This window comes from Zonotrichia albicollis, chromosome Z (genome assembly GCF_047830755.1).
Source record: "Zonotrichia albicollis isolate bZonAlb1 chromosome Z, bZonAlb1.hap1, whole genome shotgun sequence".
Classification (NCBI taxonomy): Eukaryota; Metazoa; Chordata; class Aves; order Passeriformes; family Passerellidae; genus Zonotrichia; species Zonotrichia albicollis.
In genome coordinates this window covers 45,250,804-45,272,720 of record NC_133860.1, presented here as the reverse complement: position 1 = coordinate 45,272,720, position 21,917 = coordinate 45,250,804, and the positions used below count along the sequence as shown (strand labels likewise).

General features: G+C 38.9%; 1 protein-coding gene across 6 annotated transcripts in view; it reads left to right on the top strand.

Annotated features, from left to right (window-relative positions):
- The window catches only part of PUM3 (pumilio RNA binding family member 3), a 70,009-nt gene extending 58,426 nt beyond the window's left edge, over nucleotides 1-11,583 (top strand). For all 6 annotated transcript variants that reach the window (XM_074532838.1, XM_074532836.1, XM_074532837.1 and 3 more), the window contains exons 14-18: nucleotides 1,660-1,802; nucleotides 2,463-2,685; nucleotides 3,722-3,809; nucleotides 5,667-5,757; nucleotides 11,331-11,583. In XM_074532838.1, coding sequence (XP_074388939.1) covers nucleotides 1,660-1,802; nucleotides 2,463-2,685; nucleotides 3,722-3,809; nucleotides 5,667-5,757; nucleotides 11,331-11,460 — 675 coding nt within the window. In that variant the 3' untranslated portion in view covers nucleotides 11,461-11,583. The remainder of the gene's footprint in view (nucleotides 1-1,659; nucleotides 1,803-2,462; nucleotides 2,686-3,721; nucleotides 3,810-5,666; nucleotides 5,758-11,330) is intronic.
- Nucleotides 11,584-21,917: the final 10,334 nt, after the last annotated feature.

Genomic DNA, 21,917 nt, shown 5'->3' with positions numbered 1-21,917 from the left:
ATTTTATTTTTAAGCTAGTTTCAGTGCTTGCTGGAATTTTCCCTTTTAGTACACATTCATTCTGGATAAGGGGTGACTGGAGTCTCTTTAAAGTCAATGTCTTTCATCATAGAAGTTTAAACTCTACTAGTATTTCTAGAGATGAAATTGGTGGAAAACTTGAGAATGATGATGGTACCTTATTGATTTTGCAAGCTAAACTGTTTGCATCCTCTCAGCAGAGAAATTCACATTGACGTACGTGGTGTAATCTGCTTGCAGTAGTACTCATGCTATAGCTGTAGGGGCTGATGGGTTTAGGGGAAGTGGCAGGGAGGTAAAGAGGAGGCAAATCTTCTGTGTGTGGAGAAGGAATATGAGGAGAAAGTGGTTCTGATGAGGCTTGTTTTGCAAAGCAGAGGAACAATTTTTCCCTTGTGAAACTTTGTGTAGGGTGCAGTTGGGATTTTATACCATATCATAGGGATTTGGCCCTTAGACTGTGCCTCTCTAATGGGCCTGGAATGATGAAAGCATCTCTGTGTGGAGGTGGCTTTTGTTCCTCAAGGATTACGGCTGTGATTGCAGCTGGGTTTGGTTCCCAGAGCCAGGCTTGGAATGTTACAACTTCTGGGAAAGGTCTAAGGAAGTAAGTTCTGACATATCTGAGCTGCCCTAGTGTGGTATATTTGACCTATTCCTGTACTGTGTAACAAGCACTCTGCTTTCTGGAGAGTTTATTAGTTCAGATACTGTGTCTTTAGCTGAGCTTCCAAGATGTCATTTAATTACAGAATCATCTGAGATCAAGAATTAATCCATTATCAAAGATAATGGAATGTTTATTGTTTGGTCATCCTACAACATCAGTCTGGGCAGAGAATGGAGAACACGACGTGGCCTTCGCACATACACAATTGGCCATTAGGTGTGGTCAATAATGGGGAAAGGATGGCGGAAGAGGGAGAAAAAAATCTTAGGATCAAAACCAGCTCTTCAGCTAGCCAATGAAAGCTAGTAGCAGATGATGGGGTGGGGGCATCTTAAAATTAAGCATTGAAGCATATTCTGTAGAGAAAACCAATCTTTAAAATTATTTCAAAGAGCAGTTGCACTTCAAAGATACCTTATAGACATTATCATTCTGTCCATAAAAAAATACAGCTTTAGGAAGATAAAAAAACTAGTAGAACTTGAGACAGAGAAAAAGAAATTCTTGGTAGTTTTTTTGTTTTGGGGCTGTTTTTGTTGGTTTGGAATTTTTTGGTAGTATTGCAAAATTCACATTCGTCTGGGTTGGCAGTATGGGCTGAGAATTAGTAGGTAAAGGAGGGCTTTAAGCTCTTTAAATTCTCTGAAGGAAAGTCTCTTCTTACCATCATCTCCCAGGTCCACAGAATCTTAATCCTGGACCGAAGTCTGCCTGTGGTGCTTTGAACTTTGGTATGTGATTGGAACTGTACACTGAGTGCCTGGCATGTGTAAGGATTCAGGCAGATTACAGCACAAAATCCCTCTTTTTCATGAGGACTCCAGAAAGATGGATACATTACCAACAAGAGATGGCATGTCTCTGTCATTTAGGGTTTCTCCTGGTACTTTTTTTGCAGTTCTAATACTGATAGTGACCAAGAACTATTATTTCATTAATGTTTTGTTGTGGTTTGTTTACTCCCACAGGAAATAAAGGCTTCTTTGCCTGATATAATAAACAACAAATATGGAAAGAAGGTCTTGTTGTACTTGCTAAGTCCTAGAGATCCTGCACATTTTGTTCCAGAAATCATCACACTTTTGCAACAGGGAGATGGAAATGCCTATAGGTAACTCAGATATGAAAATTACATGGTTTTTCTTAAGAGCCCAGAAGAAGTCATGCAACTTTTTGTCATGATTTAATTTCAACTTTTCTTCATAATAAATCTAAGTAATGTAAATATATATAAATAATACACTTTTGCCCCTTTTATAAAGGGCAAATTTTTGTGTGTAAGCTCATATATCAAATTCAGTTAGAAGAAAATTTGTAATATGCATTACTGGTTCTTTGGCTAGCATAAAAGTATATCTCAAAATCTAGCAATAAGAATGGAAATTGTTAATTTGGTTTCAGTCTCTGATATTGACATTGATGCTTACCAGCTTTTGAAGAGGGAGCAGTTCTAGATGACTAGTAAGCTGTGTAAAATACATTACCATAGTTGAGATAACAAAATGAAAAGAAATAGTAAATGTTACTTCCAAGAAAAAACTGAAGAGGTTTTGAGACAGTCAGCTTTAAACACATTTTCACTCCATGCGTTCTTAAATTCTGTGTCCAACATGCGTTTAATTGTACATGAAACAGAGGGAACAATAATGCCTGCATTTGAATCTAGCAATAATTTAAATGTCTCAAACAGCACATACATTCTGAAATTTCTTGTTACTTGATGTGCATACAGTGCAAGTCTTCTGCAGTAATCTGCTATCTCTTTCATCAGTAAGAAGAATACTGAACTCCGTCGTCATGAACTCCTGGAAGCCATTTCCCCACCTTTGCTAGAATATTTGCAAGAACATACCCAAGAAGTAGTGATAGACAAAGCTACTTTTGTCTTGGTTGCTGATATTTTAAGAACAGCTCTTGGTGACATCCAGCCTGCACTAGATGCAATTGCTAAGTTAGCAGCAGAAGAGCTTGTTCCAGGGGGCCGTGATGGACAGGTAATGTACAGAAGACAAGGTGCTGATATCCTGCAGATCTTCTGCATCAGTAAAATGAAGTCTGGTCTTGATTTCCTTCATGTATGTCATCACTGTACTGCACTGATAGCACTTGCACATTAGATGTGATCCTGTTTTCTGACTTGTTGAATTCATAGTTTATTATTAGCACATGTGGAGAGATGGCTTGAAGCCAGCATTTCGTATGAGTTGTAGGGCAAGGTGCTTCATGATGTTCAATCTTGAGAACTGCTTTAAACACTTAGTGGGAAGGTTGCTGACAAGCATGTTACACAGCCTAGTGTGCAGTCAAGCCCTTAGCAAACTTTTATAGGTCATTGGACTGTTTACATTGAGAGGGACGAGATCTCTTACCTTTCAGGCATGCATATCTCCATGCAAGGAAAGATCTTAGATAAGCGATGTTTGTCTTCAAAGTATGACCTTCTCTTCAAAGAGTTCCCCTCCCCTACTTTGTTAAACTCAGTCAGATATGTGTTCATAAACTAGAAAACAAAAAAATATGATGTGTACTGTGTTTGAGATAGGTATCTCCAGATTTCCATAGTTGTGGTGTTTTAGCTCTGTGTTTCACATTCTTTGATAGACATTTATTGAAATTTTAATGTGAACTACACATGTTTTCTGTGACTTTCTGTAAACCATACTGTAGTTGATTTTCAGGTGTGAAAATGTGAAAGGTTTAGAAGTTCTGGCAGAGACAGACCAGGAGGTTTTGTTTATTAAGAATGAAGTCCTTGGAAGGGTGGATGAAATGTTGGTTGGCATAGTTTGTATTACTGAAAGATAAATGTTGCAGGGAAGATGGTAAGAGTTTAAATGGTCAGTTTAAATGAGCAACCAGAAGTTTACTTCAAACTTGTTATACTAATATAGGTCATGACTCAGTGAATCAGTGTGACGGCAGAGTGAATAAATCAAGCAGAAATATTTATGGGCAGGCATGTAACTGGATTTTGAACCAACATCACTAAATAATTTTGGGGTTTTTTTTGTTTGTCTATTCTCCTTAAAGCTCCACATTGCAGAACATCCGGCAGGCCATCTAGTTTTGAAATGGTTAATAGAGCAAGATGAAAAGATGAAAGCGAGTGGAAAAGAAGGTATGTTGGAAATACAGCTTTATTTTCTCAGATTGACTTCAGAGTAGTTTGCCATCTGACCTCAGATAAGATAGTTGCAGTTATTTCTTTGAGTATACTAGTATATGGAAAAATTAATGTTATTGTTTCTGTGTTTTTGCTGTTGTGAGTTGCTATACAAACAGAATGCCAAGGATATGTTTGCTTTTTTTTTGCAATGCAAGCAGTGGTTGGGGTTTTTTTCTCAGTACTTTATTGTGTATTTGGGGCAGAGTTCATTTCTATGCTTACAGTGTCTTTGCTAAATTACATAGTAGTTTAAGGATAATAATAGAAACAGTGAAGTCTTTCTTACAGGAGCCCCTGTTCCATTAGTCCTTGTAAGCCGGGCTGTAATCTTTACTGTGTTCATTAGTGCTGCTGGGTTAATGCTTTGTAACTGTTACTAAAATAATTTGTGCACAAAAATAGGACATCTTTGCTAGTTTATGTTCCATAAGGCAGATATTGGGCACAGATGTTCCCATCTTAATTTAGCTTTTAAACTTATGTTATTACGTAACTGTAAAATGTTCTGTGGGTATCACTCTATCCTAATAGTGATTATTTTTTCTCATACAGAAAGCTCAAAAAATGAAAGCACATGGTTGGCAAAGTGTAATTTGAGGGAACTTCTCTGTGTGTAATAGTATTTTTGTCTATGTAGAATTATCAGATCTTGTAAAACTTTTTATTTCTTTTCCTCTTGCTACATTTAGGTAGCCACTATTTCCTTTAAAAATGTTGGTTATGTTTTATTAAATGTTTCTGAATGTTTTCCCTCTTCTCAAGCAGATCATTGAAAATGTCCAAAGGAAAACTTTTGTGTCTTTCAGAGACTTGCCTATCTGAAATGATGATCTTAATCTGGATTTATTTCTGTAAAAACTGTACAATTTCCAGTTTAATCACATGCTATTCCCTTTGGTTTTCTCCAAAAAAGTACCATTCATAATTTCTGCTCTAAGTTTATTAAATTGTCATTAAACCCTAAACAAATTCCTATCACATGGGGAGCAAGTTGTATAAAATCTAACCTGTCTTCAGGTGGAATTGGGATCTAAAGTGACAGCGAAAAACAGCTGCAGTGCTTGGAGGCAGGTGTTTTTTGGGGTTGAGTAGGGTTTTTTGCATTGTTTACCGGTAAGTTTGCTCAGCAGGCTAGTTGAAAGAACAGTTTCCATGCAGTTCAGTTCTTTAAATTTAGCTGGGGCCTTGAAGTCAAACTAGATAATGTAATGAGTCTGAAGTCAACTTAGGCTTTTGAAGCTACTGAAGAAATAGAGCTCTGGAGCACCAGTACAGCTGAAAAAGATAAAGTTTTTGCAACAATAAAGGATTAGCTCTGAAATTTTAAGTAACTTCTGTTCAAATTCTTTTCTTTCAGTTGTAGAGTCAGATGCTTAAAAATACAACATTTTTCAACAGAGGTGTTTACGTATTTAATATATTGCATACCATGATCTGTTCAACCAGAATGATTCTGTGATTCTTGTTGAGTTCTCTCTTTGGACTGGATGCCTGCTCTAAGATATTAATAGCATTTTACACCCTTTTTAAAAAACAAACAAGTTTGCATACTTTATAATAGTAAACTGTCACACAGTGCTGCTGTTGTTTAACAAATTCCATGCAGTACTTGGAAGCAGTCTAATATCTATAAAGGTCTGCAATGCATTGAACAGTCAATTATTTTGAGGGGGCAGAACTTTGTGAATACTTGGGGGCACTAAAAACTATTTGATTAAATCAAAACTACAGAGAACTTTCAACGGGCTTCTTTGTAGAAAGATATTGTCTCATTTTTTTACTTCCCTGCTTCTTTCTCACATTTTGCAGTTTGCTTTGGGAGAACACTGGTAGAGCATGTTGGTATTGAGAACCTGAAGACTTGGGCAGAAGTAAATCGAGGTGCCATTATTCTTTGTTGGTAAGTGTGGTGCATGACTACTTCTGATTAAATTAACCTTGTTAATTTCTTGAACAGCTGCGAGAACATAAATTGAAATTTATACCAACAAAATGATGTCAGCATGTGCTATCTTAAATGCAGCTGGCAAGTCTTGAACGAAACAAGGATTAGAAAAATTCAAATCAGTGTTTCCATAGATTATTCCTTGAGTTTCATCTTTTGTAGTACTAGGAAGCAGCTCAGTATCAGAAAATCTGAAGATTAAAAACATTTTTTTTAAATTGTGCCTACCGTGTCTTGTTTTACAAGCACAAAACTCTCAAAAGAGCAGTCCACAAATAGCTACATTAAAATAGTTAACTTCAGAATACCTGGGACTGGTGGCAGCATACAAAAATCTGTAAATTGTTTTCTTTTGTTTGTTTTGGTTAATTACTGTTTTGTGTTGATGCTTTAATTGCAAAGCCTAAAAAGTTATCACACTGAAGCAGAGAAGTGTTTGGAAGAGACCATACGTAAGAATAGACTTAGATGCAAAGGCCTATGATGAGCTAACTGGCTCACAAATTTGAAGCAGTGAGCCGTGCAACTAGTGAAATCAAAAACACCCCACAGGGATCAGATTAAGAGTAACATTTTTTATCAAGAGTGACCTGCAGTGTTAATCATTGCTGCTTTCACCTTGTAGCTGCTTGTCAGTATCAGGTCATAGAAACCCAAGGTTTTGTCCTATAACCTGAAGTATGTGGTCTGTGTTCTGGAACTTCTTTTATCAGCCTTGCCCTTCTGGCACCTCATAAAGACTTTCACTGAAGCAAAATCAGCAAACAATTCAAACAGACAACATGATTTTGAACATTAAGTGCCTTGATCTCTTTTTTCTGCTCCACTCTTCTCTGTCCTAAAGTTACTTTTAGATTCCTTGCTCTTTGCCTTCCATCTCTGCTATTTATCGGCTTAGAGTAGGGCTGCTTCAACGTTTGTGCCCTTTTGCAAGGTGAATCAAAAGCCATTTTTACTTCTGTTAGCTAATCTGAGTTTAATTCTACATTTTTTTAGTCATTGTCACTCAGATCACTGGTGAGAAGAACTGGTAGTAGAAGAGTAGTTGCAATCCAGATACAAAACCAGTTCACACAACATCTTACTAGTCTCACATGTATGTGGACGTTAAGATTGTTCAGCTGCCAAAATGATAATGCTCTTTCTTTGCCTCTTACAACAGGCCGTTAGAGTTCAACAAATGCACCTAATGCCGTTAAGTTATCTGATCCTGTGCACAGATGTTCAGTGAAGTTTTGTTGGAAAGGCTTACTCGCTGACACTTGGATATTGCTTGGATATTTTTCCTTTAAGTCAAGGCTGAACAAGATTCATTTAACATGTGATGTTGCTGGTATATGTACTAAGCTGTTGGGATTGTCGAAATATATTTGTTAAGTAAATTAATAGATTTTTTTTCCTATATTTAAGACTTTAATAACTGTTCGTGATCACTGTAATAGTCTTTTAATAGACATAGAAGACTTAGAGATAAAACAGGAAACTGTTTTAATTGATCATTAAAGAAATTGGCCCAGGGGTGGTGTGTTTTGTGGAAAAGTCTGTGAGGAATGGCAGTCTTTCTCCGTCTCCACTATTACTCATGTCTCTACAAGTGGAGCCTTAAGAAGTGTCCTTTGTTACCATGCAGGGGATCTTACCTCCCAGACTGGCAGTACTTCATCCATAATGAAACTTAACTAACAGGAATGAGAGAAAAAAGTATATTGTAGGACTCTTTGTATGTTTGATGAATTTTGTTGGTAGTCTTTGGTTTATTTCACTTTAAATAACACTTATTTCACAATCTAAATTCTTTCTAGAGTGAACTTCTCTTGATGACTTTTTAGGCATGATGTCCTTTTGTTTAAGCAGCTGAGAGCACACAAACATAACCATCTCCTTTTGTTCCATTTCATGTCACACTGGCTTACTTCACTATCACATAGCAATTAATCGCATTTTTATTTAACTGCATGCACTGAAGCCAAGAGACTACCTAAATTGTACAGCAGTGATTAATTTAGTCTAGTGTAAAGTAACAGCAGGGAATTCTTTAACATGAAGTAATGGCTGATTTTTAAAAAATCTTTTCATTTAGAAAACCCAGGTACTTCTTGTCATGGTTTGACACTGACCAAATGCCAGGCACCCATGAAAGCCACTCACTCACCCTCCCCTGCCACAGCTGGGCAGAGGAGAGGAAAAAAATTATCAAAGGGTTCATGAGTTAAGATAAGGGCTGGGCGAAAACATTCCAAGCGCAAAACAGGTTTAACTTAAAGGTAGAAAGTGAATTTATTAATAACAGAATCAGCAGAGGATAATGAGAAGTAAAATAAGCCCTTGAAAAAAAAAAATCACTTTTTTCTCCTCCAACCCCTCCCTCCTTTTCACAGGCAGTGCAGGAAGACAGGGCACAGGGGTTTGGTCAGTTTGTCACCCGGGGTTTTCTTCTGCTGCTCAGGAGGAGGAGCCCTTCCCCTGTGAGGCCATGGGGTCCCTTCCACAGGACACAGTTCTCTGTGAACTTCCCCGCTGTGGGTCCACTCTAATGAGCAGCAGTCCTCCCAAAACTGCTGCAGTGTGGTCACTCTTGCATGCGGTGCAGTTCTCCAAGGACAGGCTGCTCCACCCTGGAAGCAGAAGCCCTCTCTCTCCCATAAAGTCTCCCACTGGATCACAGCCTTCTCCAGGCATCCACCCACTCCAGAATGAGCACATCCCCCACGGGCTGCAGGTGGATTTCCCATGGATCCCCATGGGCTGCAGGGGCACAGCTGCTTCACCATGATCTGCACCATGGCCTGCAGCTTGGCTCCAGTGCCTAGAACACCTTCTTCCCTCCTTGTCTTGCACTGACCTTGGTACTGCCATGCTGTTTCCCTTACACGTTCTCACCGCCTCCTCTTCTCTGGGTAGAAAAAAACTGTGTGTCTACTTTGTTAGGAATTTCTTCTTAAATATGTCATCACAGAGGTGTTACCAACATCTCTCATTGGCCCAGTTTTGGCCAGAAGCATGTCCATCCTCATAGCCATCAGGGATTGCTCTCCCAGACATGGTTGGAGCTTCTGCCAGCTTGTCACAGTAGCCACTTTTGTGGCCCCCCCAGCTACCAAAAGCTAGGCCATATAAAATCAACACACTTCTTTTGTCATAAAGAATCTCAAATGTTCAGACACTGGTAATTTTCAGACAATACTAGTTCCTCCTAAAGCCATGATTGATTTTTGTTTTGTTGTTGGCTTTTGGAAGCCATCTGTCACATATATGGAGATCTGAAACTCAGAATTATTTAGTGAGTCCTTTTGAAAATTTTTGGCTATCTAGTCCTTTAAGTTTATTTGTCAGTTATAAGCAGTGCATGTGCTTGTCTTCTCAGTAACCTGGTATCCTCTGGACCTTCTCCTTTCCTTGCTCTACTTGCTTTTGATTGTAATAAAAATATATGGGACCTGGTTCTGACTTAGTACTATCTTGAGGATCCCAAAGGTAATGAGAGGACTCTCTGCATGCTCACATGTGTACTAAGTGTTGTAAGTACATGAATGTCATAGATGCTTGCCTATTTAAATTTCTATATATGACTTTTTGGTATATTTTTAAATTTTTAAATGATGTGTAGCATCAGAGTAGAACATGGATAAGAATGTACTTTACCAAATGTGTTATTGACTTCCTTTATTTCTGTAATCTGTGGAAGTTATGTTTTACATCCACAAAATACATAGGTGCCAGCTTTGTAGACCTTGTAAGAACTTAGAGAATAGTAGTTTAAAAATATCCCTCTCTGTCACTATGTTGATCTTTTGGCTGTGTTATCAAACATGCAGATGTTCTGTATTAGTAATGTTCTCTTGACATACCTGTGGTTACTATGAGTTTGAAAGCAACATCACGTGTACAGCTGTCAGAAGCTGGCATTCATTTTTAGACATAAGTAAAATGCAGTCCAGGGTGGCTTGCTACTTTATGTGGTCCTTGTCTCTTGTGGTGAGTGAAACATACATACCTTTCCACGTTAACGTACCTTTCCATGTTAATTACCAGCATGTTCAGGATGTCCTTTTCCAGGATTCTGGACTTCCTTGCTTTTATCAGGGGCATGTGAGTCATAAAAGAGATGAGAAAATACCACTCTCAGCTGAATCCAGTTTTAAAGAAGGGCTCTTGATTAAATGGTACCATTACATCTAAAAGTGTAACACAATTTGCTGCTAAAGTATGTTGTAAAGTCATAGAAATAAATCTGAGAAGTAGCTGAAAATTGTGGTGATGTCAGATGGACATCCAGTGCTTTTCTGCCTATATTGTTGCCATCCAGCACAGGATTTGGTGCCCTAAAGGAGACAAAATTTAAATCTCATCTTAAGCTACGTTAATTCCTTTATGTCTTACTCAGTTCAGTTTGCCATGTCTAATCATTGCTTAAAAGGTAGGTAAGAAGTAAGCTTTTAGGTTGATGTAAATTTGGGAGCCACTTGGAAGAATCCTAGGGATTGTAAGGACTTGCAGTATCATGCAGCCTGCTTCATACCAGTGCGTGGGTGTTACAGTTGCACAAACTGGCTGTAGAATGCACTTTTTTAGCCAGTGTTCACTCATAACTTTGAAGTAGCAAATTTGGTATGTCATTAACTCAGCAGATCTTCAATCCAAGAATATTTCAATGTTAACTGAAGAAAAGGACAGGCACTACTAAGCTGATAGTATTTTACAGCTTATGATGAATTTCTTTGTTTCTGAGGAAGAGAATTTATCTGGGAAATCTGATTTGGTTTCCAAAAGTAGTATCTAAAAGGAGAACAGAACTGGTAAGGCTTCATCGTTCTTCACTAACTGCAGCGTGAAAGTACAATAATGAAGGTGCTTGATGTATATTAGATGTACTTCACTGCATCCAGTTTAGGACCTGCATTACAAGAAAGGCACCAACAGCTGGAGTTAATTCAATGGAGGGCGACTGGCATAGCCTGGGGCTGGGTCCCTTGGCTTGGAAGGAGAGGCTATGCGGCCAAGTCTGTTTGAGCTGGGAAAAGGGGCAGCTTGTAGGCTCCTGAGAGCATGTCTGGCACCAGTGGATGGATGGAGAGCTGGTCCCTTCACAGCAATGTGTGAGTAGAGAGTAAGAGGCAGTGGTACAAGCTTAAACAGAAGATGCTTAGGCTGGAGATAAGGAAAAACCTTTTCCCCATGAGGATGGTGCAGCAGTGGGGCTGGGGTCCACGGAGTTCTGGCTGGTTTGAAGCCCAGACTGGGTGAAACCCAGAACAACCTGGTCTGACTCAGTATTTGAAAGTGCATTGAATAGGGATCAGCAGTTTCTTGCAGACTGATTTATCCTCTGTTGACTGTGTTCTGACTTGAAGTTTCATATTTTATGGAATGTTTTACATCTTTTTTATAGTATATATAGCCAGATGATAGTGTCCGGCTTGAACTACAGTAGTCTTAAATAGTTATTGTTTCCTGCCATGGACTGCTTCTCTTTCTATAACCTGCATGCTGATCTTTGATATCCTTCATTTTTTTCCTGTGTCTTGCAGCCTTCTCCGAAGCACTGATGAAAACGTGGCAAGCACAGTCAAAAAAGGATTAAAAAAGCTCATCCCAAAGCTGAAGCAGAATAAAAATGTAAAAGGAATAGAAGCATTACTGGAGAAATTGACTTCCTAGTGTAAATTAATCTGAAATAATCATTTACTTCAGTGCAGTCAGCTGAGATTTGGTAAGATTTTGTACCGTGGTTGTTTTAAGAAGCAGTGTATGCATTTGTATATTAAATAATTTCTAAAACAACTTGTCATTGTGTTCATTCTGTTGTGCACAATAGAACATTGTCCTCAGAGGTTAAAATCTCAAGATTTAAGAGCTAATGGAAACTTCTGAACATGCAGTCAGGGCATTCAATCTTTCCTGATAACTTTCAAAAAAATGTTTTTTAAGTGTTAAAATTTGCACATATGATGTCACAGTTACCATAGAAACACAGGCATCTGTTCTGGACATACTGTGTTTAGGCAACTGTATTTGTTTTATTCCCCTTCCCTCTTGGTTTCCTTAAAAAAAACAACAAACCAGACCAACCAGGAAGGCTACTTAAGTCCCACTCTTACCCTGTGATGGAGGCTATCCTCCCTAGGAACTAACAAGAATAGAATGAAAATAGTGTATGACTTTTTTCAGAGAAGGTCCTGAAGAAGCAGCTGATTGTTCCAATGGACCACAGTTTGGTTTCACTCAAGTCTTCTAACTAGACTCTTTTAAGCCCTAATAAACCCAAAGGATTTGGAGGGTTTTTTGGTTTTTATTGTGGTAAGGAAGGAGGGGTGAATTCACTTCCACATGATACCAAATTGGTATCCTATTGGTTTTTCCTTTGCATTATTTTGATTTTAAAAAATGAAGCCTATGTTTTATTTTGTCCATTTAGGAAAAAATCCAAAACTTCCTTCATAAGGCCAAGAACACCCACCCTGCTGGTGCTCAAGGCTGTGCTGATAGACTGATCCAAGCAGAGAACCAGACTGATCGAATCTCCATCTGTAGGAGTCAACTCTTTACTGTTGCTTAGCTTGACAAGATGTGGCTCCATTAGTAATAGGAAATACTTAGGCATTGCTTCTCCTAAGATAACAGCTTCCTCAGCATGAGATATACAATACTTCATGTGGTTGGTTGCCATGGTTAAGTAAACTGGTTTAAGTTCCCATGTTTTACGTACTTGAAATCAGTCTCCTAAACTACTGCATTTACTGACGGAGGTCATCATGGTCCACGACTAGTCCTGTGCTCCATGGGGAAGTGCAGTGCTTAGCACACGTCACAACCAGGTTACCCAGTGTTAGACTCAGACTTGAATGCATAGCATGAGGTACAAGACTTGTTCTCTAGGGAGCACCTGTATGGCCCTGATGTTAAAGCACACAATCAAATCATCAGATTCATGTAAGCACACATTCTTACATGGCTGTTTGCTATCCAGTTTATCAGCACCTTCTCTAGCTATGGCTTAATTTCATTTCTCCCATGTTTGTGCCAGGTTCTAAACATTGTATTTTTGCCCTCAGTAACCTGAAAATTGAGAGGGGGATTTTTTTTTGCCCTCTCTGCTTTGCTCTACGACTAACTGGAGCTGCAGAGTTGATCAAGGAATGGGAGCATCTCTCTAATGGGGAAAGGCTGGGGAAACTGGGCCTGCTCAGCCTTGAAATGACTAGAGTGAGGACCTCGTCAATGCCTGTAAGTGTCCAAAAGGAGGGTGCCAGGAGGATGGTTCCAGGCTCTTGATGCTGAGCAGTGCGACAAGAGGCAAAGGGCGGAAACTGATGCATAGAAGTTCCACCAGAACATGAGGAAGAGGTTTTTTTGTCCAGTGGAACAGGTTGCTCAGAGAGGTTGTGGAGTTTCCTTTCACTGGGGATATTCCAGAACTCTGGACACAATCCTATGCTATGTGCTGTAGGATGACCTTGCTTGAGCTGGAAGGTTGGACCAAATGACCCACTCTGGTCAGTTCCAAACTGATTCGTTCTATGATTCTGTACTTCTGTAATTATTCATCATAAATGTGTTGCATATTTTGTTCAGGTTGGTTTTTTTGGCAGTAACTTAGATTTCCTAATAACAGTTCACTACCGTATAAATTTACTGTCTGTTGCTAATTAAAACAATCTGGTTTATTGTCACAAAAGAAAATCGTGTCACACTAGTGAGCTGCAATCTTCAATAACTGAGAGGATTTACAAGAAGGAACACTTAATGCCATTGCCAACCAGGTCTAATTGGGATTAACCTTTAAGTATTTACACCTGTTCAAAAACTTAGGTGGAATTAGAAGGGAGCACAGTCAGCACAGGGAATCAACATATGCAAATAAACAAACAATGTTAGAAACCATTTTCATAACTATAACATTATGTACTGTCCAAAGTAACCTAAGTAAACTGCAAATTACAGTTAGGTTTATGATTTATTTGTTTTTATGAATTTGCCTATTTGAGTATCTTATAATTTTTTTGTGAACTAACAAATACTGTCCCCAGTGAGAAGCAAGAGATTATTTATAAAGATGAAACAGTGCATTTCACTGCTTTAAACTATTTAGACTTAATTGTACACATCTAGAAAATGTACTTAATTCCAGCCTTTGATTGGCAAAGGCATTAAGTGTTCCTGCTTGTAAACATGTCCTCTCAGTTACTGAAGATTGGAGCTCATTAGTTTCTGTAACAGGATTTTCTTTTGTGACAATAAAACAGATCGGCTTAATTAGCAGCAGATAATGAATTTAAACTGTAGTGAACTGTTTCTAAAGAAGTCACAGTTACTGCCAAAAACCCAACCTGAATGAAATGTGCAACAGATTTGTGATTGAATAATTAATGGTACAATAAAACAGGGAGAGAAAAAAAAGTCTGGTACAACCCTTCTCATTTTTTTGGGTTATTAAGGAGAACTAATGCTTAGAATCTGGTACAGTCATATTCCAACCAAGAGGATTACAGGGAGCAGTGAAAATAAGTCATGGCTAGAGAAGATGCTAATAAACAGAACAGCAAAAAGCTGTGTAAGAATGTGTACTTACATGAATCTGATCTGATGCTTTGATTGTGTACTTTAATTACAGTTGCTTTAACTGGATGTGTACCAGGGAGTTTATTTGCATTTTTGAGTCTGCATACATCATTTATTTTAAGTTATGTGCAGTAATTTGCAGTGACTAGCAGTTAGTATTCTTTACCACAACCTGAGAAATGCCTCCCTTCATTAAGTAGGCATCAGTTAAGGGTTATGCTATAGTTATCACTTTTCCTACCAGAGATACAACACAAATTTTACTGTGAAGGTGTCTTTAATGTCAATTGAAAACAAATTCTAGAATAGCCCAAATGGAAGGAGAGAAAAAGTAGGATATGTGGAATATGAAAGATTGTTTCAATGGCTTAAGCTACATCAAGGAGTGGCATGGTTTTTCCCAGTGAGGAGACTGGTTGGATGCAGTGCCATGTCTGTCCCAGTCTGCCATGGGTCTCTGTGGCTGAGTGGAGGCGGAGAAGTAAATTTTTGGAAGTTTCTGAAATAACAGTGGTTTTTTCTTGATTTGTGGCTTTTTAAAAATGTATGCTTTTTGTTTTGCTTCATATGTACTTTTTTGCCTACTTTAGGTTATCCAAAGTGCTCAAATTATTGCCAGCAACTTAACATAGCTTGTAGTAATTTTTATTGCCAAGAAAACAATGGAAGTGCACAGGCTGCAAGTAAATTTTTTTTGCCTGCTACTTGCTCAGAAGAAAGGCTGTGCCAGCAATTATGAGGCATTTGTTTTAAAGCCATTTTCCTGAGGTGAAATGCCTGTCCCTTGTGACCAGCTAACACCTCTCACCTTACTAGGCAGAATTTGGAGGGTGAACCACCATTGTGAGCACTGGGACAGAAGAGCTGGTAATGATTGTTTCATTTTCTGTTCTCAGAAGACAGAAGACCCATTTCCTTGGTATTGATATACATTACAGTGTAAGAGTGTATTTTCCATTACCTTGGAAGTAGGTGCATGCAGATGGGTGCAGTTGCACCTCAGTAGCTCTTGGTTTAAGGTAGAGAAGAATCAGCTTTGCTGCTGACAATAGGATCTACCAAGAGCACACAGTGTTTCGCTTTCCCACTGACTCCACCAACCTATGTTTCTTCAAAAGCAAAAAAACCGTACACAATGACTTTGAGTTTGTGTCTGAGTGCAGAACTGAGGGAAAAGGTGGGATCAGCAGAAAATGCAGAGTGATTGGCTTAGCTGGAAATACAGGAGGAATGTTTGGGGACATTGTGACCCATAACTGAGACTTGCTGTCTTAGTCCTGTCCGTGTCCTGTCTAGTTGGGTTGTAGACTGTCACAATGGACACAAGGACACGCCCACATATGCACACCACTTGGTACTTATGGAGTTATACTGTGTGCTTTCTTTATTCCTGTGTTATGCCTAAAAATTAAATTATAATAATCTGATATTAAAATTGGTACCTTTTTAATTTCTTACACGTTTATGACAGATTCTTTGCTAGAGTTCTTTGCTTTAATCAATAGATATTTGCTTTTGGTTTCTTGGAAGAAATCTGTACTGCCCATTTAACATTTGGCATTATCCGGTTTAAGATCATTGCTAAAACTCATCCATTTTGCCTCAGTGTGCATCACATTGCTCAGCTGCTGTGTGAAAACAGCAGAGTTCATTTACCCTTAGCCATATTATTTTTCCATTGGTTTCCTTGTTTTCTGCATGGGGTTTAAAACTCTTGCATTGAGTTGCTCCCTTACATTCACCATTATGTAAATTGCACTCTCTTTTTCTCTTTTAGTAAGTTTTTGTTGTTTAAATGCCATTGTATGGTTTTGTGGGTCTTGTTTTAAGACCTGTACTTTTAAGATGTCAAACCTTTTTAAAGATGTGTAAATAGTAAATACCTTGGGTTAACCATCTAATAAAAGAGGAATAGGTATTCCTGGAAATAATTGCTGTTTAAAAAACACTGATATATCATAGAGGGTCTTTCACCTTTTCTTTTATCCCTGCAACTCTTAATTTCAGCAGTTCAAGTTTTACTTAACATGATTATTTTCCTGTAAATGTATACAGAAGGTCTAGCCCATTTTACATTGGCATTAAAGCAGCCAGTAGGATGTTACACGCTGTTCTGCGTGGAGGGATTGAGGGAAGGGAAAGTCACTGATGGCTGGAAAGCTGGAAAATTTGTGAGTTAAATTCATTTATCAGCACTAATTCCTTGCATATGCCCGACTAAACATCACATACTTTTGTGGTTTTCCTCTTGCAGTAGTCATATTAAAGTTTTGTCAAGGGCTATACTGGCTGAAGTGGATTGAACCATCTTGCCATCTGCTGTCATGGAAGATGGTTTTAATTGCTGGATTCATACATCTTTCAATCAGGATGTGTCTTACAAGTACACTTATGCTTTACACAATGCAAAAATCCTACTGATTTCCACTGTTCTCCCCACAACTGGTTCTGCCTGCCATTCAGCTCTCTTGTCAGTCTGTTCTCTAACTGGAGTCTGTCTACATGGATTGCATCTTTTATTAGAATTTAAAACCAAAAATAAAATGCACAGAGGAGAGAGCCTGCAGGACCTCTGGGTATACAGACATAGACAAGCAGGTGCTATAAGCATTGAAGTAAGAAGTCATCATAAAGTTTTTACCCCTTGCAAAACAGATACACTTGTGGGGAGAAAAAAGAAAATTGATCCAAAACAGCCAACCATCACCACCAACAAAAAAACAAACAACAAAAAGAAGAAAAACCCAGGGTTTATTATTTTAATGATAGACTAAATTATAAGCATCTCTGAGAAAACATTTTTTGGGGAGAAGAATATTAAGTTGTTGTTATTATTATTAGAATTAGTTAAGTATGTTGTGGTTGTTAAAGTTTCTGCTCCCAGGCTGTGGTGAGATGAACATCAGCTGCCACAACACTTCCATGTTCACAGCATGGTGATAGCACCACTGTTCAAGGCAACTGTTCTTACAGTTGAAATTCTTTCAGAGGCTGTTTTACAAATTGATATTACCCATTTTTCTCTGTAGGCATTTTCAATTTTTATGGGTTTTTCCCCACTGTTTATCTAAACAGGTAAAAAGATTTAGAGCCTCTTTTAAATTCTGTATCTTTTTATAGTGGACAGTGAAAAAAATTAGGCAGTATCAATTAAAGATGTGTGGCATATGTCTGAATTGCTTGTCTTCAAATGAATTAAAAATGGTTGAACTTTTACATTACTGTAAACACTCCACTCTTGGTGACAAGACTTCAGGCTTTGGTAGACTGCCTGAGGAAGGTGCAGCACAGCTGGCTAACATGGCAGGCAGCAGGCACCAGACATTAAGGAAAGGGGGGATCTGGCAGCCTGTAACCTCTGAGCGGCAGCAGTGAACAATGTTCCATGCCAGGAGCGGTTCTTCCCACAGGGAGACCCACCCAGCTGCTTTGTCCTGCCCTGAAGAGGGCCCCCAGCACAGCGGAAGGTGCTGTCACAACCTGCCTGTGATTTCCTGAATTTTCCTGAACGTACTGGTTTTGGGGGGTTTTTTGTTGTCTTCTTTGTTGTGTTTTTTTGTTATCTTTGGGGTTTTTTTGTTACCTTCTTTGTTGTGTTCTCATCGTTGTCCCCGTCCCCTCCCCTCCCACCCCCAGCCCCTGCCAAAACTGCTGAAGAAAAAGGTAAACGTGGTGGCCTGAAGAGCGGTAACTGAGTGGCAAAAGACTGGCTTTAAAGTATGGCACTTGCTTATCTAGTTATTAATGATGTCAAATTATTTTGCTTATAAATCGAGCAAATCCACTTCAGGAATTTGAATGACAGTACAGAGTAATTTTTTAGAGTAGAACTAGAACTCTGACAAGTTTTATTTATTAATAATCTCTATCTCAGGACTTGTAGAAAGCTTTAATTTTTCTCAGCATATTTCCATTAAATTAACTAAGTACATAAAAAACTTCTACCTCTGACCTTTCCCTATTTTAGTCCTAGATAAAGGACTGGATTACAGTCAAAAGGCATGTAATTTTTATACTACCAAATAAGTTAATAAAAGTTTTGTAATAGCAGATAAGCATATTTTTGCATGATATAAAACCAGAATGTTCTTAACAGTTGAAGGGGTTTGTTAGCAAGGTGATGACTTTTATTTCTTAGTCTTATTGACAGTAATTATATTTCATCAAAAACCTTGAAGTATTCCTAATTGATATTTTAAAAATTTCACTTAGTTTACTTACCATATTTAAAGACTGAATATTGCTATTTGCCTTTGAAACCTGGGAATAGTACCAGATGTCTATTAATCCATGGTGCACTGTAGCTACCCCTTTAAGTGCTATCTTTCTGAGTGAGAAAAGCAAACAGCTCCTGAAATGCACTGAAAAAGTGATGTTCTTCAAAGACAGGATTTGTGCAGAAGCATATTCTAAGTTAAATTCTTTCCACTATCTCATGTAGGGACAGACTCTACATTTCTACTATCCTCACCCGTATTTTAAAAAAAATGTTCTTCTTTCTTTTAATTTTTTTTCCTCTTTACTTTTCTGGTTTTTTTCATCCCCTTTTCCCCAGTAATTCCCAGGACTAAATTAAGTAGAAGAAACAATACTTGGTTCTCCTAAAATGAAGCCAGGCCATCCAGATAAACTGACTGTTTCTTTGTCTTACAGAGACACCATGTTTGCCAAGTCTGTAGGAAAAATAATGATAGAATATATTTTTCTTCTCCCTCTGGGTCTCATTAATATCTGCAATTAGTTAAAATAGAAGACTCTAGCATAGCCATATTTAGAGAGATTTCTAATTTCTCAGTAGTCTGAGAATTCTCCACCCTGTTTCTCCAAACCTTAGTTATGCCAAATTAGCATCTCATAAAAAAAGACTGTCTACTTTATCTTTAGTAGTATTGCCCATCTTGTTGTGTTTAAGCGTGTTTTCCCTTGATGTGTTATTTCAAAACCTTTTGATTGCCAAAGCCCTATGGAATGCAAGTAACCACGACAATCATGACTTTACTGTGTTGTTTTTGTATGCTATCATGTCTACCACTTGACTGTTTTGTTTGAGTAATTTAGGGATAGTGATGCCACTGAAAGTGGTACAATAAATGTGGTACAATAAATTAACTAAGTCTTCTGTGGGAAACATTGTGTCAAAAAGAAAAAAAAAGGCAAAAATGCTTCATTCTCTTTCAAAACCAGTTTATACAGGTTTGCACAGCCTTCTGTAGGTTCTTGAAAGTCTGCTGGCTGGAGGTCCCCTTTGTATGGTAGGAAAAGGAGAGAATTTGCGGAAGGATCTTGCTGGTTCCCATCTACACAGGAGGTGTAACAAGTGGTGGCACTGACAGAGCCCTGAGCAATCCAGGCACTGTCTGGCTCCTATAATGGTACCTCAAATTTAGGCAGAATCTTTCCTATTTAAATGCACAACTAATGCTTGTCACCCCTAAAATATGAATAGTTGAGCCAAAGGCAGAAGAAAACTGCATAAAATAATAGTGCCTACCAAGCACTAACTTCTAATTTTCTGGAAAGTGCTCCAATTCACCTCCTCACTGCATCAGACCAGAGTTTTCCAGTTACTGCAAAACAAAAATGCAGAAATTTTCTGTTGTCTTATGCTTAGTGTTTCACTGCCAGAGGCGTGTCCTCTGGGCTGCACACTTCTAATATATACCTTGTGCCAACTCTAGTGCTAGTCAGAGCTCTTGGCGCTGAGCCTGGTTGTGAGCCAAGTGAGAATCCATCCCCTCTCCCCCAAAGAGTCACATTTGTGTGCTGAGTCAGTGCACAGAGTAGTCGGGGTAGTACCAAAGCTGCCATCTGCGAGATGGTGGGGCTAGATGACAGATGAGGGGGCAAAGTGCATTGAGAAAAAAGACAGTGGAGCAGCTGCTAGGTGAGCTGAGCTGCCCAAAGTGTGATGGCCTTGGTGCTCAGGGCACTCAAATGGCACCTGGTGGTACTGGTCACAATGTCTCGTGCTTCTGGAGGGACAGAAATCACTCTCTGTGTCTGGCTGTGGTTTTGGCCCATAGCCATTAGGCTGTGAGGCACTCTAAGTTTTTCTTTCATGTGTTGTTTTACCTTCATGTGTGGAGACTCTGGGTTCCTTCCAAACTAAAGATTGCTTGGGCCAGAGGAGGCTGGGTGTTTGGGAAGGCTTTGCTGCTTGGCCAGGGTACTTTCATAGCTCTTTATTGCAGCAGGGCCTGTCGTACACTCCTGTCCACACAGCTAAGTGCTGGAAGCATCAAGCTCTGTGGTGTTCTTTTACTGTCACCTTGTGGGCCATTATTTACCTAGTGCAAAGTGGAACAGATTCAACTGGAGGGCTGCAACAGACCCTCTTCAAGCTGCATTTGAGCAGTTAGAGCAGTAGTGATTTGTGCATTGAAATCTTATTGAACAGATAAAGCATTTGCCAAGGACATTAAATTCTGACTCTTGATTAAGAGACAAGACTCCTTTTTCTTCTGCTTGAGTTTGCTGTGGAAAATCTATTTCATTACATATCTTCAAAAATATCTAGTTGAATAGGTCCTGCAGGTGAGGCAAATGGGATGGAAAACAAGACTAGTGATCTTTGTCAAGTCTGAGGCTGTGACAAAGTCCAGTCTCAGCAGAGTTAGTCCTCAGGCTCTGGATGTCTGCAGGTGGCAAGAAAAAGGCTACTGAGCCTGCCATGTAAGGCTGAGCATCTGCATCCTATCTGCATGGTCATGCAAGTATGAATTCCTTCAGCAAAGAAACCGATTTACAGTATCCTGTATTTTGGAAAATGCAGTAATCACCAGGTTTAAAATACTTTTAATGGGTCTAAATCAATTTGCATGTTTAATATAAAGCGTTTTTGTGTTTTTGCATGCTTGTAACTTGTCACCTCACTGAACTGAAGTAAGAGGTTTCCTGTGGTTCCTGGAAGCTTCTTGTCCCGTTGTTGCTGTGCAGAAGGGCTATGCAAATTCCCTAGAGCCAAAGCAATGCAGCTATTCTTCTCACTGAGTGCCAGGATTATGCATTGTGTGCAGTCCAGAACAGCAAACATCTATCACATTGAACTCCCAGGGCTCAGCTGTGCCTTAAAGATGTGGTTTAGCTTTTAACAGAGCTGATCAGCACACAGTGTTCTGACTGTCATTCCTAAAGAACAAAATGACAGATGGGCTTATGATACATTCGTCTGGAGGTAGAGAATGAGAAGAGCAAGTTGGTTACTAATTACCTTCCCACCACTGAAAGGAGAAATGTCCCCATGCTTGACACAACTCGCATGGATGTGTCAAAATTAATGAACATTTTCACCCTCAGCTGTCCCAGAGTGAGCTTCACACCATTGTGTCCCGTGTGGCCCTGAGATCTTAATGCAGCCATTTGCATTCATCAGGGCAGCACAGACACAATGTGAGAGTTCAAGAGTTTTGAAATGCATCTCTGTCATCAAGATGCTTTGCAGGAGTGCTGCTGACTAACAGCCATGGGTCATATCAGTGCACTGTTACTGTTGATCCATTTCATTACACGTTTTTTCTTTCAGATCTGTTATTCAGATTACTGTTTTTAAATTGGGA